Raw genomic sequence first — 15,532 nt, 5'->3', positions numbered from 1 at the left:
CTCTGACTCCATTTGTTCAAGCCTGCTTTGTCCCCATGCCCTTCGGGTAATGACTTCCTGCATACGGACATGCTAATTATTAGAGGCGGTCTGCCTGCAGCTTGAGTTTTACCATAACAGTCCCTTACCACAAGGTGCCTCTCCAGAGGAGATGACGGAAGTATGTACAAAAATAATGATTGTTTATCAAAGATTTGCAGGAACCTTGTGACTAGACACATCAACTGGAATCTATAGACTAAGAACAAACAAATTTCACTCTTTCCTCAGAGGCCTGCTGGTGCCCTGCTGTTTGCAGTCCACAAGCACCTGTTCCCCTCCCCCGCCCCATTTCCCCTTCCCCTGACATAAAAGAAGCCTGAACTCTGCACTTTCTTGAGATGGACCTGAGGTACCGCTTAGTCTTTCATCTTCTCAGTCGGTGCCTTCTCAGTCAATAAACCTTTCCTTACTTCAAACTCTGACGTTTGGAGTTTTGACTTTGCTTTGGTCTGGTGACACCTGAATTGCATCCTCTACGTTCAGTCCCTCAGCTAATCCTGGCAATTTCCCCCCACTAAACTCTCCAATCAGCTCTCTTCTTTCCGCCCCGACTGCCATCACGCCCAGACCAAGCAACTCTCACTTTGCCCAAGCGTCTTCCAAGGGTAGCCCTTGCATACTCTCAATTCCCTCTAATCCATTTCCACAAAGCTGGCAGAGTATAGAATTACAAATACGAATTTGATCTCACTATCCCCTTACTTAACGTCCTTGAATGGTTTCCTCTTAGGATAAATTTCAAAATCCTTAATATGCACTTAAAAGGCCTCAATGGATTTGGGCACATCAACTCCCCACCACAACCACCCCTGCTTCCTCATTCATTCCACACTCAGTCTAGCCTTCCCTTCGCTCCTCAAACACAACAAACCCTTTCTGCCTTCTGTAAGGGCCACCCCTCACTCAGCATCGCCTGGCCAGCTCCTGCTTATGCCTCAGTTCCCAGTCTCAGTACCACTTTCTCAAGGAGGCCATTCCTCCCCGACACCACCCACCCTCCGGCCCAGCCCTCTGCCCTCACTCTCACAGCCCCTATACTTGTTCCTTAGAGCCCTCCCTACACCTGTGATTACATGGGCCTCCTATTGTCTCGCACACAAAACAGTCACCTGCAGAAGCACAGGGATGGTGCTGTTTTATTTGCCCCTGTTCTCCCAACCACCAGCACAGGGCCTGACAGAGCAGGTGCTCAAACAGTTGTCATTAGAATAGGCGACTGAAACAATTAGAAGACAATTAAACAGGAATTGCTCTGAAGCATTTCATAATTAATAAACATATAAAATTTAGTTAATATTTATTTAGACTATGGCTTAAATTACTAACAATAACATTATTTAGTAAAGCAAAAACTATATTGAGCTATACTATACTGAGTTAAGCTCGAGTCCCCTCAAATGTATTTCTAAAACTATCCCATAAGTTAGTTTTTATTAATTTTTACACACCTTTCCCCAAAAGGTTAACATAATGGTTTTCCTAGGCATTGATACAGTAAAATTAACAGAAGTTATATATAGAGTACCAAAAATCATGCTATTCACTTTACATTTAAGCTTCACAAGCAGTAAATATCATAACCTCCATTTTTACAGCTGATGAAACTGAGGCTCAGAGAAGTAACGAGCTCACAGTTACACGGCTGGCAAGTGGCGCTGGCAGGACTCAAACTCACACTAACTCAAAAGTCAACTTTGTCAATCTATCATGCTATCTCTCATACCATGCTTAATTTAGCAATATCTATTCTTCATTAAAAATACATCTTTCTATAAGGATCCCAGGCTTAAAATGGCTTTAAATGATTTCAGTTTTTAAATAACTGCCCAAGTCAGTCTCATGTACAAAAACCAATTCTATTCCACGCACAAAAAAACAGCCTGACTCATTAAAAATGACACCCTTGTTCCTTATCCGTATAATCTATACTTTATTCTACAAAATAAATTTAGCTTCCAGGTAATTTTCATCTCTGCAAGGACCTCAATTAACTTTGAGAAATGAAACAATCATATTGAAGGAAAATGTGCATATTGATCTCCATTTTTCCAGAAAATTTCTTGCAGATCCATTGGACACATATTTCATAGTAAACTCAACTATTTCCAAAACCATCCATCAAAATAAAAACTATGCCAAAAATCCTTTTGGTAGGAATTAGTCTAAATCACACTCTGCAGCACAGTATTTTACAAACCAACGACTTTGCTGACTGGCAGTAGGCAGTTAATAGACATTTGGTTGATCAATCACACAAGTTACTCCTGCAACTAATGATCTGTTTTCTTGAGGAAGTAAATATTAAATATTGTTATTATTAATAATATGTCTAAGACAAATAAAACACATAACTAGTAAATATTTCCTCAACACAGAGGTAGGAAGGAGTCATTTAACCAATTATGAATATTAATTTACTGAAAAACACTATTCTCAGTGAACATTTTTAAATCAAAGATGAAGTTAAATTAGGGTTTCTGATTTGTAAACTAATTATTATTGAAGTCATAATACCTAGCAAAAAGGATCATGATTTTTAAAAAAATTAAAATACAACAAAATATACTTACCACTCAAAACTTATTACACTACAATAATGAAGACAGTGTGGTAGTGGTGTAAGGAGAGGCATATAGAATCAATGAAATAGAACTGAGAGTCCAAAAAGAAACCCATACAGCCAACTGATTTTCAACAAGGGTGCCAAGATCATTCAATGTGGAAAGAAGAGTTTTTTCAACAAACAATGCTAGGAAAACTGGATGCAAAAGAACCAAGTTTGGAGCCCTACCTTACACCAGAGGGGAAGATTTATGCAAAATGGATCAAAGACCTAAATATAAAAGCTAAACTCTTAAAAGAAAACATAGGTGTAAAAGTTCATGACCTTGAAGTAGGCAATGTTTCTCAGATATGACACTCAGAGTGCAAGCAACCAATGACACAATAGAGAGGGTACAGGGTACAGCAGGGGTCCCCAACCCCCGGGCCATGGACCTTTACTGATCAGCGGCCTGTTAGGAACCAGCCGCATAACAGGAGGTGAGCGGCTCAAGGCTCAAGACGAGCAAACGAAATTTCATCTGTACTTACAGCCGCTCCCCATCACTCGCACGCCTGAGCTCCGCCTCCAGTCAGATCAGCGGCCATTAGGTTCTCATAGTAGTGCAAACCCTCCTGTGAACCAAACATGCAAGGGATCTAGTTTGCATGCTCCTTGTGAGAATCTAATGCCTGAGAGGCTGCAAGTACAGATTATCATTAGCACAGAGGTGTGACTGCCCACAGACCACAATAAACCAATTGCTTGCAGACTCATATCAAAATCCTCTCAGCCAATGGCAAGTGACAATTAAGCTGCATCTGGTGGCGGACTATAAAGCCATTCATCCCACCCTATCCAGGTCCATGGAAAAATTGTCTTCCACGAAACTGGACCCTTGTGCCAAAAAGGCTGGGGACCACTGGTATACAGAATACAGAGAGAAACTTAAAACTCAATAATAAAAAGACAAATAACCCAATTTAAAAACGGACCAAGGATTTGGATAGACATTTCTCCAAAGATACACAAATGGCTAGTAAGTACATGAAGAGATGCTCAACATCGTTAGTCTTTAGGGAAATGCAAATCTAAACCACAATGAGCTACCACTTCACATCCATAGGATGGCCAAATTAAAACAAAAATCAACAACAAAGCCCCAGAAAATCGTATTAGTGAGGATGCAGAGAACTGGGACTCTTCTGCACTGCTGCTGGGAATGTACAATGGGACAGCTGCTATGGAAAACACTTTGGCAGCTCCTCAAAAGTTAAACATAGAGTTATCATATGACCCGGCACTTTGACTTCTAGGTCCAAAGGACTTAAAAACATGTTCATACAGAAACTGATACATGAATGTTCATAGCAGCATTATTCACAATAGCCAAAATGTGTAAACAAACCAAATGTTGACCAACTGATGAATGTATAAACAAAGTGCGGTCTATACATACAGTGAAATATCATTCAGCCATACAAGGAAAAGAAATACTGACACGTTACAATATGGACAAACCTTGAAAACATTATGCTAAGTGAAACAAGCCAGACTCAAAAGACTGAATATTTTACGATTCCATTTATAGGACATATCAAAATAGGAACATCCAGAGAGACAAGGCAGATTAGTGGCTGCCAGGGGTTGAAAGGAGGAAGACGTGGGGAGGCACTGCTAATGGGTTTGTGGTTTCTTTGGGTGGCAACAAAACATTCTGGAACCAGTGAATGGGGACAGTTGTACAATCTTACAGCTGTAATAAAAACCACTAAATTGTACATTTTAATATGGTGAATTCTAGGTATGTGAATTGTATTTTAATTTAAATATATATTATTTTATTTTTTTAATTTTATTTTCAATTATAGTTTACATTCAATTATTTTGTATTAGTTTCAGGTGTACAGCACAGAGGTTTATATATAGATGTTCTTAATACTAAAGCTACACTGATCATAGTTTAGTCTTTTGATGATTCAGAAACTTCTTGATATATTTAAATTTACAAAATTTTTCCCTTAAAGTACCAAATAATGCCAAATTCTAATTAGTAGCATATGCAAAGTGTGTCTCATATATGAGTCATAATGGTTCTTAAAGTTTAATGGTAAAAAATGTTTGGAAAAGGTGTTTTGCTAGCAAACTTGATCAGATCTATTACATCTTAAGAAAAAAAATATAACCTTGTAACTAAAATTTAGGCATGCTTTTTACATTATTTGTACTATAAAGAAACAAATCAACTAGACTTGCTTTGTTTTTCATATTTAAAAATATGAAAAGCAAAGGGAAATATTTAATTTTTAGTCACCTAGATTTTACACAATTATATTCATAAGAAATGAGAGCCCTGGCCTGGTGGCTCCGTTTGGTTGGAGCATCATCCCATACACCAAAAAAACAGCTGCGGGTCTGATCTCTGGTCAGGGCACATACTGTGGGTTCTATCCCTGGTCGGGGTGCCTATCGGAAGCAATTGATTTGTGTTTCTCTCTCTCCCTTCCTCTCTCTCTAAAAATTAATGAACGTATCCTTGAGTGAGGGTGGAAAAAGAAGAGAAGAAATGAGGCATTCTACTAATGAATGAGTACACCAAAAGTAGGAACCATTTCACTAGGTTAGTAACATGTTACATGAAACTTGAAAAACCTTGTGACCACAGTTCTTACTAATGGCACTTCATTTTCAGTTTTCATCACATGCCTTTGCTATGTGAAATCAGCAGTTGAGGTCATTAACAAACTTTGTGTATAGGCCATAAGGCTTATAAATGCAAAGCTATCATATGCCTTACAGAAACAGTTAGTAATTATTATTTAAGTTTTGGTTGTTTTTTTTTTTAAATGAACATCACCTAAGCCTCTGGGGTCTAAGCAGGTAACATAAATGAGCCAAGTAAGACAAGGAAGGAGCAGGACCTTGGGTGAACTGGCAAGCACAGGCCCCAGCAAACTGCTGCAGACAGAAACAAGGGACCAGCCTGGCTAGATTTCTAATTTTTCAAGAGCTGGAAATCTTGGTTTTATTTTTTACGTTTTGTGAAATCTCCGTAATTGTGAGATGTTGGCAACTAATTTTTTAAAAAGTTGGGATAGTATAAAGACCAAATAAAGTACATCAGCTGGTAAAAGTGGCCACTTTGCAAACTCTGAAAAGAAACACTTGAAATTAGTTTATAACAAACAAACTATAGACTATATTTAATATATTATATATTTTATATATAACATATACATATTCTATATATACTTAATATATAATATATAATAAATGTATTTATCGAAGTTTGGATGAACATTGCCTACCCTTAAAGTTTTCAAGGTGGTCCACAGACCAGACCTTAGAGGGCAGTATTTTCTTTTTGATCCTCACCCAAGGATATGTTTATTGATTTTAGAGAGGGAGGAAGGTGGGGAGAGAGAGAGAAACATTGATTGGTTGCCTCCTGTATGCGCCCCAACTGGGGCTCAAACCTGCAGCCTAGGTATGTGCTCTGTTTGGAAATCAAACCCACAACCATGTTTTGGTGCACAGGATGACGCTCTAACCAAGGGAGCCGCCTGGCCAGGGCGAGGATAGTAGTATTAGTGTCACATTTCATCCATATTCCTTACTGAAGTATCAAAGGTTAGTTCACTTCTTCCATTCGTGTTGGTGACATTTTCTTACTGTACCCAAGTGGAAATCACAGTGCATGTCTTAACTGTAAGTAGTCCAAAAATCAAAACAGTTAGGGGACCACAGGGAGGGGAAAAAATGGGGAGGTTATTTCTTGCTTTTTGACAGACCTTAAAGAAAATTAATTAGGTGGTAAAATTGGTCTCCTTGTTACAATAATCAACTAGTAGCAGAGCAGAATGGTGACAGAGCTGTCTGAATTATAATTACACAGTTGAATAAAAATCTTGTGTTTCACTCCTGCTATGACCGTGATAGAGTTACAGATATGAATCATCCTGGAAAATACACATAGCAACAGGAGAAAGAGAAGAAAACTTCAAAAAACTCTTTTCAGCGAACCTAGGATAAAAACAAAAATATAAAAACTCCAAAATACATAGGATCGGGGCTGAGCTCCAACAGGGCTGATAGCAGCCAGAATCTATGTTGGGAGTTGAGAGGAGAGAGAGGCTGGAGGTGGGGCATGTGAGGCGGAAGGAGGCTCTAGTAGCGGCCGATCACACACAGCCACAGCAAAAAAGCACTTCCTCAAGGAGATGGGTTTCTAGTGGCCTGCTGGCTGCCTCCCTCCAGTCTCAACCGCAAAGAAAGCAGTGGGAAGTCTAGAATTGGTGGCAAAAAGCCTCCGAGACCCAGTTTGGAGAGGCAGAAGACTTGTGGCAACACAGAGAAACACACCCAGGCACCATATGTAGAAAAAGACTCTGAAGCAAAAATCTGGAAAGCTACCCTGGCCCTAACCATACCTCCTACAAATAACAGAGGAAAAGTCCAATTCACTCAGTTACAGGGAATAAAAAGGTAGCTGGCACGGCACTGACTAAGAGATACAGGAAATATGGTAGAAATGTGCAGCATGATTGATATACCAAGTGTCAAAGAACACTCACTAGAAAGATATTACAGTGAAGAACATAAAAATTGTAACTTAATATTCTTGCACGAATCTAAGAAAATCAATGAAGTCACCATCACTATGAAGATCACAAAGCATGAGAACTCAAGGAAGAACTACCTAGGCAACAGGAATGGGGAAAACATGAACTGACAGACCTCAAGAAGAAACAGAAGAATAAACAAAACAATAAGTGAAATGAAGAAGAGATGAAAAGGAAAACAAACAGAAGAGACTGCAGAAGACAAAGGTAAGAGACATTAAAGACAAACAAATAAAAAGTGTTTGAAAGGCTTAAAGAGAAAACTACAGATCAAAAAGATACACAAGGGATATCCAACAGACATACATTTAGGGTCACCAAAACAGAAAATCAAAATAAATACCTAAAGATAAAAATTAAAGAAAACTTTCCTGAAATACGAATAGATTTGAAGCAACATATTAAAAGGCACACATATGCCAGCATATCGTACACCAGTATATCCTAGTAAAGTTACTAAATATTCTCTAATATTTCTCTAGAAAGAGAAAATGCTTTGGGTAGATAGGCAAAAAAGGTCAAACAGTTACTAACAGAGAAAAAAAATTCAAGCTGGCGTCACACATCTCCACGGAAACATTTAATGCCAGGAGACATTTGTACACCACCTGTAAGGAAGAAAGAGTGGGCCAAGGATTTTATTGCCTCCTAAGCTGTCCTTCAAGTGTAGAGCAATTAAAAGTAGTTATGAAAATGATGTAAGAATAATATTCCTATGTTGTTCCCTTGATTCCTTACTGAGAAACTACTAGAGAATGAACTTTGGCCAACCAAAGGATGAGTGGGAAAACCTTCAGCAAAAGTGCTTGGGTGACTACTATATATATTTAACTGAAGAATTAAGACTAAAACAGGAGGAGATAAGGGCAATAAAGTAAAATATAAATATTGTAGGATATAACAAAATATAAACACAAATAACAAAAACTGGAAGGGAGAAAGTAAGCAAGAAGTACAATAAGCTTACTGATTACCTTAATGTAAGAGCTGAGAGTACATGGATAGCTGTAATGCTCACAAAGCAAGTTGTAGACATATAAGCATACATAACAGTACTAATACAGATATTATTGTGAATAACTACTACTGATATTGACTACAATTGGGTGATGGAAAAGAGAAATGGGAAGGGACAAGAGAGGATTTAAAAAGAATTTTGTCTTTGTTTATCAAAAGGCAACTAATAGTTACTATCAATAGAGAACTAAGCATATCATATAAAGTAACCAAGAAGACAAATATAGAAGCCTTACTAAATATCAGAAAAATAAAAAGCAAAGAAAAACAGACTACACAGTGAAAGACAAATTTTATATATATAAAAACAGAAAACAAAGTAAAATACAATGACAGCACTGATTCATAAAGCAAAATCTAACTCCATGCTGATTATTAGAGACACATCTAAATCAGTCATTTAAATAGTTCAAAAACAAAAGAGTGGGGAAAGATATACCAAGCAAATGTCAACAAAGAAAAAGTAGGAATTGGTATACCCAGCTCTTTGCAAATCCAGAATCTGAGTTCTTAAGCACTACAAACACTGCTTCATGTGCTTCTGTAATACTACCCATGGGTATGTATGCATCAATAAATACATATTTCCAAAAGAAAAGCAATCTGAAATAAATTATTCAATTGCATTTGATCTTTGAAATAAGACCACCTACCAAATTTGAAGTACTGCCAAACTGCTGAGTTAAAAGCATTTAGTAACACAGGGATACTCGCTACTCGTCAGCTTCAGAACTTGTCAGATCCCAGACTTGTCCCATTTTGATGAGAAAAAAAATGTTTCAGCACTTGGCGCTTGCTGCAACCCCCGCTTGGCGCCCCTCTCTCACGATCATACAGAGGTCAACCTGTCAGTCTCGCTGTAGCTTGCTAACAGTTTGACACGCATTGTTTTCTGCACTCATGATGCGTGCCAAAATGAATAAATGATGGGTACTGAGATACCAACATATTTATCTGTAATGATTAATTTTCCATAGAAAAATCAAAACACTGCACTGAAAACTCCTCAGCTGAATTTATGTCAAGATCAGTTTTCAACCTAACATCATACAGTAACTTCGTGCTCTGATGAATCTATTGTCAATCGCTCAGAAATTAAAATTCCAGTTGAACTGTTGTTCTCTGTAGAAGTAGAGATTTAAGGAAGTAGGATTTTTATCATGTACATTAGGCCAAAAATACTTCCACTGAAGCAATAATTTTCTTAACCTCTTGCAGAAATCCTTAACTATGATATTGCTTTCAGGTGTTAAAAAGAATTACAGCTTTGGAAAGAGATTTCATGCCTCAGAAACAAAAGAACGTATGGGCAGTAAAAATCAAGAAAAACTCTAGGAATATTACATAAAAATCAATAATGGCTCTTTAAATACAAAAATAAACCTGTGGCAACATCAACTTGGTTAATGCTTAAGGGGAAGTTTCAATTTCAACATCAATAACAGAAGGAGGGGGATAATAATAGAACCAGCCAGATAAGATTGTTCTGAGGATTAAATGACCAAAATACGTATAACACTATTTGGCTTATATTTCAATAAATGTTAATTAATATTATCATCAAAAATATAAATTTCAAACTCACATATTATTGAAGTCTTTAAAATCTATTATAATTATGCTAAAGTTAGCCCCACTGAGAACTGTTTCCCTCATGAAGGAAAAAAAAAAAGAAATTTAAAGCCACTTCTTCCCTAAATTCCCTATGCCCTCTCTGCTACCACCTACCACTGACGGGAGATGAGGAGCCCTTCCTCTTTTATCCCACGGTATATCTCCAGGAGAGCACTACACCAGGGTGTAGGTGTTGTTGGTGCACTATCTTCCCCACCAAGGCTGCTGTGAACTCCTTAAAGTCAGCGATTTTTGTCTTGTGCATCTCAGCACCTCCAGGGCACCTGTTCCCACACATAACAGGAGTTCAATAAAGCTATGTTAAATGAACAAATGTGGTGCTATAGGATATGTTTTTATGTGCGTATGTGTGTGAAAAGCACGATCCGGTTTCAGACTTGTATTTGTGGATTGCAATGACCTTGATATCAGACCTTTCAGGAAGGTAGGTGGCGAAAGCACCGCAGCTGGGACCAAGAAAGAGAAGGGATCATTCAAGAACTTCTTGGACCCTGCGGAGCACTCTGTGAGCATCAGGCAACCAGCTGGGTTCCAGGGTTATAAAGAAGACCACCTCTCTATCTGTAAAGAGCTGAGAGTCCAGTGGGCGCACAGCAGGTAAGGATCTCGCCCCCACCAATGAGTAAATATATCAAAGCTGGATCAAGACATCTGACTCCCAGAGTTCTAAATTGCTCTTTCCACTAGAACAATGCCTTTCAAATGCTGACAGAGCTCATGGTTAAAAAAATTAAAAAAAAAAAAAAATTCAGTAGCACTACCTAGTACAGATACTTACATTTCTGATCTTTTCTATTTCATTCTATTGTATTTCACTTCTTAAAAATGTTCAACTTGACACGGTAAATTGGTTTACAACTCAATCAAAGGTGGAAAACTACTACTCAAGAAGATATGCTTTTAAAAATTTTCTAGAATTTCAAGGTCAGGTATAATTCCTAAGATTTTTTTCCCCACACAAACGAATTTGTATCCCAGTAAAAAATACACTATCGAATACTCACCCCACAAAGACCAACATAAAGCCATGACAGCTGTCACCTGGAGAGTGGGAGGAAGCTAAATCTAATCTCCATCAGCTTTCCCTAAAAGCACTCAAGTAAATACCCACTCTAGGGAAACAGCACTTGCTAAACAAAAACGGTTTGGTGGCAAGTGCCCTGACACCCCAACTCCCTTCAGTTAAGACTGTGGCCCAAAAGACTCCCATTCAAATTCTGGTGCTTCTATTGACAGCGAATTCTTTTTTTAACGTTTATGTAAGAGGCTTTAATTATTGGGTTGGCCAAAAAGTCCACTTAGGTTTTTTTTCCATAAAATAAAGATACATTTTCCATTTTCACCAATAACTTTACTGCTTTGGATATTCTGAGTATGTCAACTGTCTCCCACATGGTTTAATGCTGATTGTTCTCAATTACTGTCTCCATTTGATTGCTAGCAACTTCAACTGGTCTCTCCTACCATGGAGCATTATCCAGAGAGAAATCTCCAGCACAAAACTTTGCAAACCACTTTTGACATATTCAATCAGTCCCAACACCTGTTCCACACACTGTACAAATCTTTTTTTGCATTTCAGTTGCGTTTTTACCTTTCTTGAAATAATAAAGCATAATATGCCAAAAATGTTGCATATTTTCTTCCATCTTCACTATTAAAATGGCTACACAAAAATTCACCAATTTTGATAAGTTTTTTAAATGCACACTGATATGACAGCTGTCACAATACAATCTAACAAAATGGTTTTGAATGACGTTAAAGACAACTAAGCGCTACTAGAGCCATCTTACAGAAAAAACCAGATGAACTTTTTGGCCATGTGTGGATGGGGAACAACGAATTTATTAAAATAAGTGAACGAGAATCAAAATAAACTATTTTAAATAAACACATTTAAAAAAAATCTCTCTCTGAAATCTGCCAATGTTCACTTAAACTGGAGGGGTGGGGCAGGGAACGGAGTATACTGACTCAAAGTGGAACATTCATTAAGCCAGTATCTCTTTTGGTGTAACCTTGAAATGTTAGAGCAAAGGCAGTATACACACTTTCCTCAACGTGAGATGTTTCTACAGCACTTCCCACTGAAGGAAATGTGGTACCAACAGCATCACTACTTAGTCTCAAGCTAGAGATGAGCAAACCGCAATGTCCTCAGAGTTCTTTTAAGATCTGTGTTCCCCTAACAAAGTGTAAAGTCAGAAATCGGCAGAAAGGCCAGAAAACCCCTTTCCATCTTCTATGTCCACACACAGTACCCCAGCTCTGAGAATGCAAATTAAGTTCAAAAATGTTCATTCAAGTTCTTGGGCTTACTAGCCTCACCATTCCCCATGAGTTTAAAGGACTCATTTTTGTGAAATTTGTCTTAAATTGAATGACTATTTTATAAATCTTGAATAAATCTTCCGGTCTTTTCTTAAAGAAACCTGTTTAGAACTATGTTTAGAAAAATATTCTTTCTATAAAGATAAAATGCATTTTTCCTACAAAAAAAGAGAATGCCACTAGCTACCTAGTATGAAGCACTTGATATGTGGTTAGTGTGACTGAGACACTGAATTTTAAATTTTATTTCCCTTTAATTAATTTAAATTTAAATAGCCACATAGGCTAGAAGCTCCCATCTGGGGCACTGTAGGATTGATAAAGAACATAAGTCCTTAGCAGAGAGCTGTGTAATTGACTGGTCTTAGACTGAATGCCACATTTTGAAAAACTGATCTCCTAAACCAATATTCACTTTTGAGCTTCCTAATTAATAATTAATTGATTCATATTTAAGATTTCCTCGGAAGCGGTTTTTCAACAAAGTTTGGCCATTTTTATCGTAAAACATGAACAGACTGAACCTGCAGAGCGGAATTCCTTCGGCAACATTCAATTTTCCATCTGTGAAACTTTAGCATAGGGAAAGGGGGGAAAAGACCTAAGCCCATCCCCATCTTGATAGAAAGGGAAGAAATGAAATGCATAAATTCATACAAAGGTTAATATAACCTCCTAGACTAGCGATTTTCAACTGGTGTGCTGCAAGAATTTTTAAAACATGCAATACCTGACTATCTAGTCAAGGGCACTGATCTCTTTGCCCTTCGACTGTCAAATAAGAAATGACAGCGGCCAACCTAACAATACCTATCCAGTGTGAACAAATCAAAACTATACCTATTTTTTGTCAGAACAGCAAAAAATATAACACATTTTTCTGGTGTGCTGCAGAATTTTAGTAATTAGTTGGTGTGCCATGAGATGAAAAGGATCGAAAATCACTGTCCTAGAGGCTTTTACGAGCACACAAGCAGGTGCTTACGTTTGCTTCTTTAGACCCAGCTGCAGCTTTCAACAAAAGGCGTCCTTACATTTGTTTGTTTGACCCCTGAACTGTGTTCTGTTATGATCAAACCATGACCAGGCCCTCTAAGAGTATTCTACCTGTAGGAAAACCATTTAAAATAAACACACTAAAACATTCCACTCTTAAATGAGACAAACTAATCAATTGGTCACAATGCAGTGGCCTGAAGAGAACAGATGCTTCAGAGAGACTAAAATAATGCAGATCATGTCAAGACCACGTCCAAGCAGGTGGCAAAAAAAAACTATAGTTCTACAGTCAGCCTGGAAGAGACACCCCAAGAAAATATGCTTAAAAATACACTGCAGCCGTGCTGTGGCCATAGGGTAACTAACCTTAACTTCAAGCAGCACTTATAATTGCACGCCTTACAATCTCAAGGTCAATGCCAAATTAATTTTGTCAGCCTCTCATCATGCTAACACTTATACACAAATATACCACACGCACAAGCACAAACATTTCAGTCATCTCATTGTGTTTAAGTAGGATAAAATTCTAGAACTTATTTCTAAGAACTTATTTCAGCTCGTTTAAAACAAGCAACTTAAGTGTACCATACAAAGGACAAAATCACTGACTAGTACCACACAGGGTATCTGGAGAAGCTCAAACTATATGGAGCAAAGCAATTCTACAACAGCAGTGCAATTCAGGTAAATATTCGACGCCACAGATGAGAACTCCACTTTTTCTCTATCACCGCCATTGCTACCATGAGGTCCTGCAAAAGGACTAGAAGCTCACCCTGCATATCCAAAAAGCACTGGGATCTGAACGAGACGCATGACAAGGAAGCAATGCATACACTACCCAGGGGCTTCGGGTCTTCCAGAACAATAAATGGCATTGCCAGGAGAAAAGGCTTCGTCTCGGGCAACTGAGAGCACTCTGACCTAGCAAGAGTCTGTCAGACTCCACAAAAGCTGGTGCTGTCAGTCCTTTTCTCATGTGTCTGGATAAAATCTGCAGGTGCGGCCTGGGCAGGAAAGAGGGAGACAGAGAATTTAAAATGGGGAACTGCTGCTCCGTTGCACCCTGAGAGTACCCTCCTCTGCAGACTCCACTGAGTGCACCATCTACAGCGTGATTTGTAAGGAGCCTATCCATTATAAATTTCTAGAATAAAAGTCTCCATACCTAAGACAAGGGCTAGAAACCTCAGTGCTTTTTTCATCATCCTAATTCTTAGGGGAAGAAAGTCAAATATAATTCACAATCCAGAATTTTCATAACAGGGGCACAAGTTCTCAAAGCCTTCAAAAAAAATATAAACACTACTTCTCATCTTGCTCTCTAAAAAAGTCCACTTCAGAACAGCATTGCTCCTGCTTCCCAAAATGTAATTTAAAGGCAGAAATAAAAATGTACTTAAAAGACACTCAGAAGATAAATTAGCTTAATGCAGATTAAACTTAATTTTTATATTTAATATTCAAACACAGATTTATGGGATAAAATAGACAGGTTCTAGTAGGCAAAAGAAAGGTACATAACAGAAAAAAGCTATTTTTTGTTTGGCTTAAAACATTAACTGTACAATAATATGTTAAATGAAAAGACATACTGAACTATCTTAGCACAAATATGGCTCAGTCCTTTTTCTAAATTCCCAATGTTTATGAGCTAAACATCTTACCTCTTCATTTTATAAGTCCTCAAGTTCTATATAACCCACTCCTATCTCTCTAGGACAGCTTTAGCAGACTGGTTTCACTAAATGTCAATCCCATAAATATTATTGAAGGAATTTATTAATACATAATTATGAAATTATACTTCTGAAAATATCCTTGTTCATTGGAATTCTAAAGAAAAAAACTCAATAAAATTGTTTTCTATTAATTTTTTTCAATAGTCAAAGCATAAAAGCATCACCAACCTGAAGTGTACTATTTAATCATGGCTCCTAAATTAAGCATAACATGACATATTTCTTTATATACATTAAACTCTTACCTGTATAGCCAGCATACCATCCCCAAGAAGCCACCATGCCTAAAAGCCATTTATACATCATTCCTTCAATGTACCAGAAGCGCTTACTGTCCAGCACTCGAAGGGGCTGAAGTAAAATCACATAGCAGACGTAGGATGGAATTGCAACCAGATTGTTGACGACCATGAAGGCAAACCTCAACAGGGCTTTCACCAAGATCCAGCCCAGCCACGGAGCTTCTTCCAAAGTCACAGCCATTCTCACATTGGAGTCCGTCCTGTCTTTCTGAGGTGAAAGGAAAATACATTTAAAAAGGAAAATGGATTAAACGCATCTAAATAGTCACCAACATAGAAATCATCTCCAGCACA

At 37.9% G+C, this 15,532-nt stretch overlaps 1 protein-coding gene across 4 annotated transcripts in view; it reads right to left on the bottom strand.

The window, feature by feature from the left end:
* The window catches only part of LPGAT1 (lysophosphatidylglycerol acyltransferase 1), a 97,868-nt gene that overhangs the window by 51,017 nt on the left and 31,319 nt on the right, over positions 1–15,532 (bottom strand). For all 4 annotated transcript variants that reach the window (XM_054563145.1, XM_054563143.1, XM_054563146.1 and 1 more), the window contains exon 2: positions 15,182–15,446. In XM_054563145.1, the coding sequence (XP_054419120.1) occupies positions 15,182–15,419 (238 nt within the window). In that variant the 5' untranslated portion in view covers positions 15,420–15,446. The remainder of the gene's footprint in view (positions 1–15,181; positions 15,447–15,532) is intronic.

Source organism: Pteronotus mesoamericanus, unplaced genomic scaffold (genome assembly GCF_021234165.1).
Source record: "Pteronotus mesoamericanus isolate MK-2021 breed Mesoamerican mustached bat unplaced genomic scaffold, CSHL_Meso_final scaffold_705, whole genome shotgun sequence".
Taxonomy (NCBI): domain Eukaryota; kingdom Metazoa; phylum Chordata; class Mammalia; order Chiroptera; family Mormoopidae; genus Pteronotus; species Pteronotus mesoamericanus.
The sequence above is the reverse complement of the archived record's forward strand: the minus strand, read 5'-3'. Positions and strand labels throughout refer to the sequence as shown.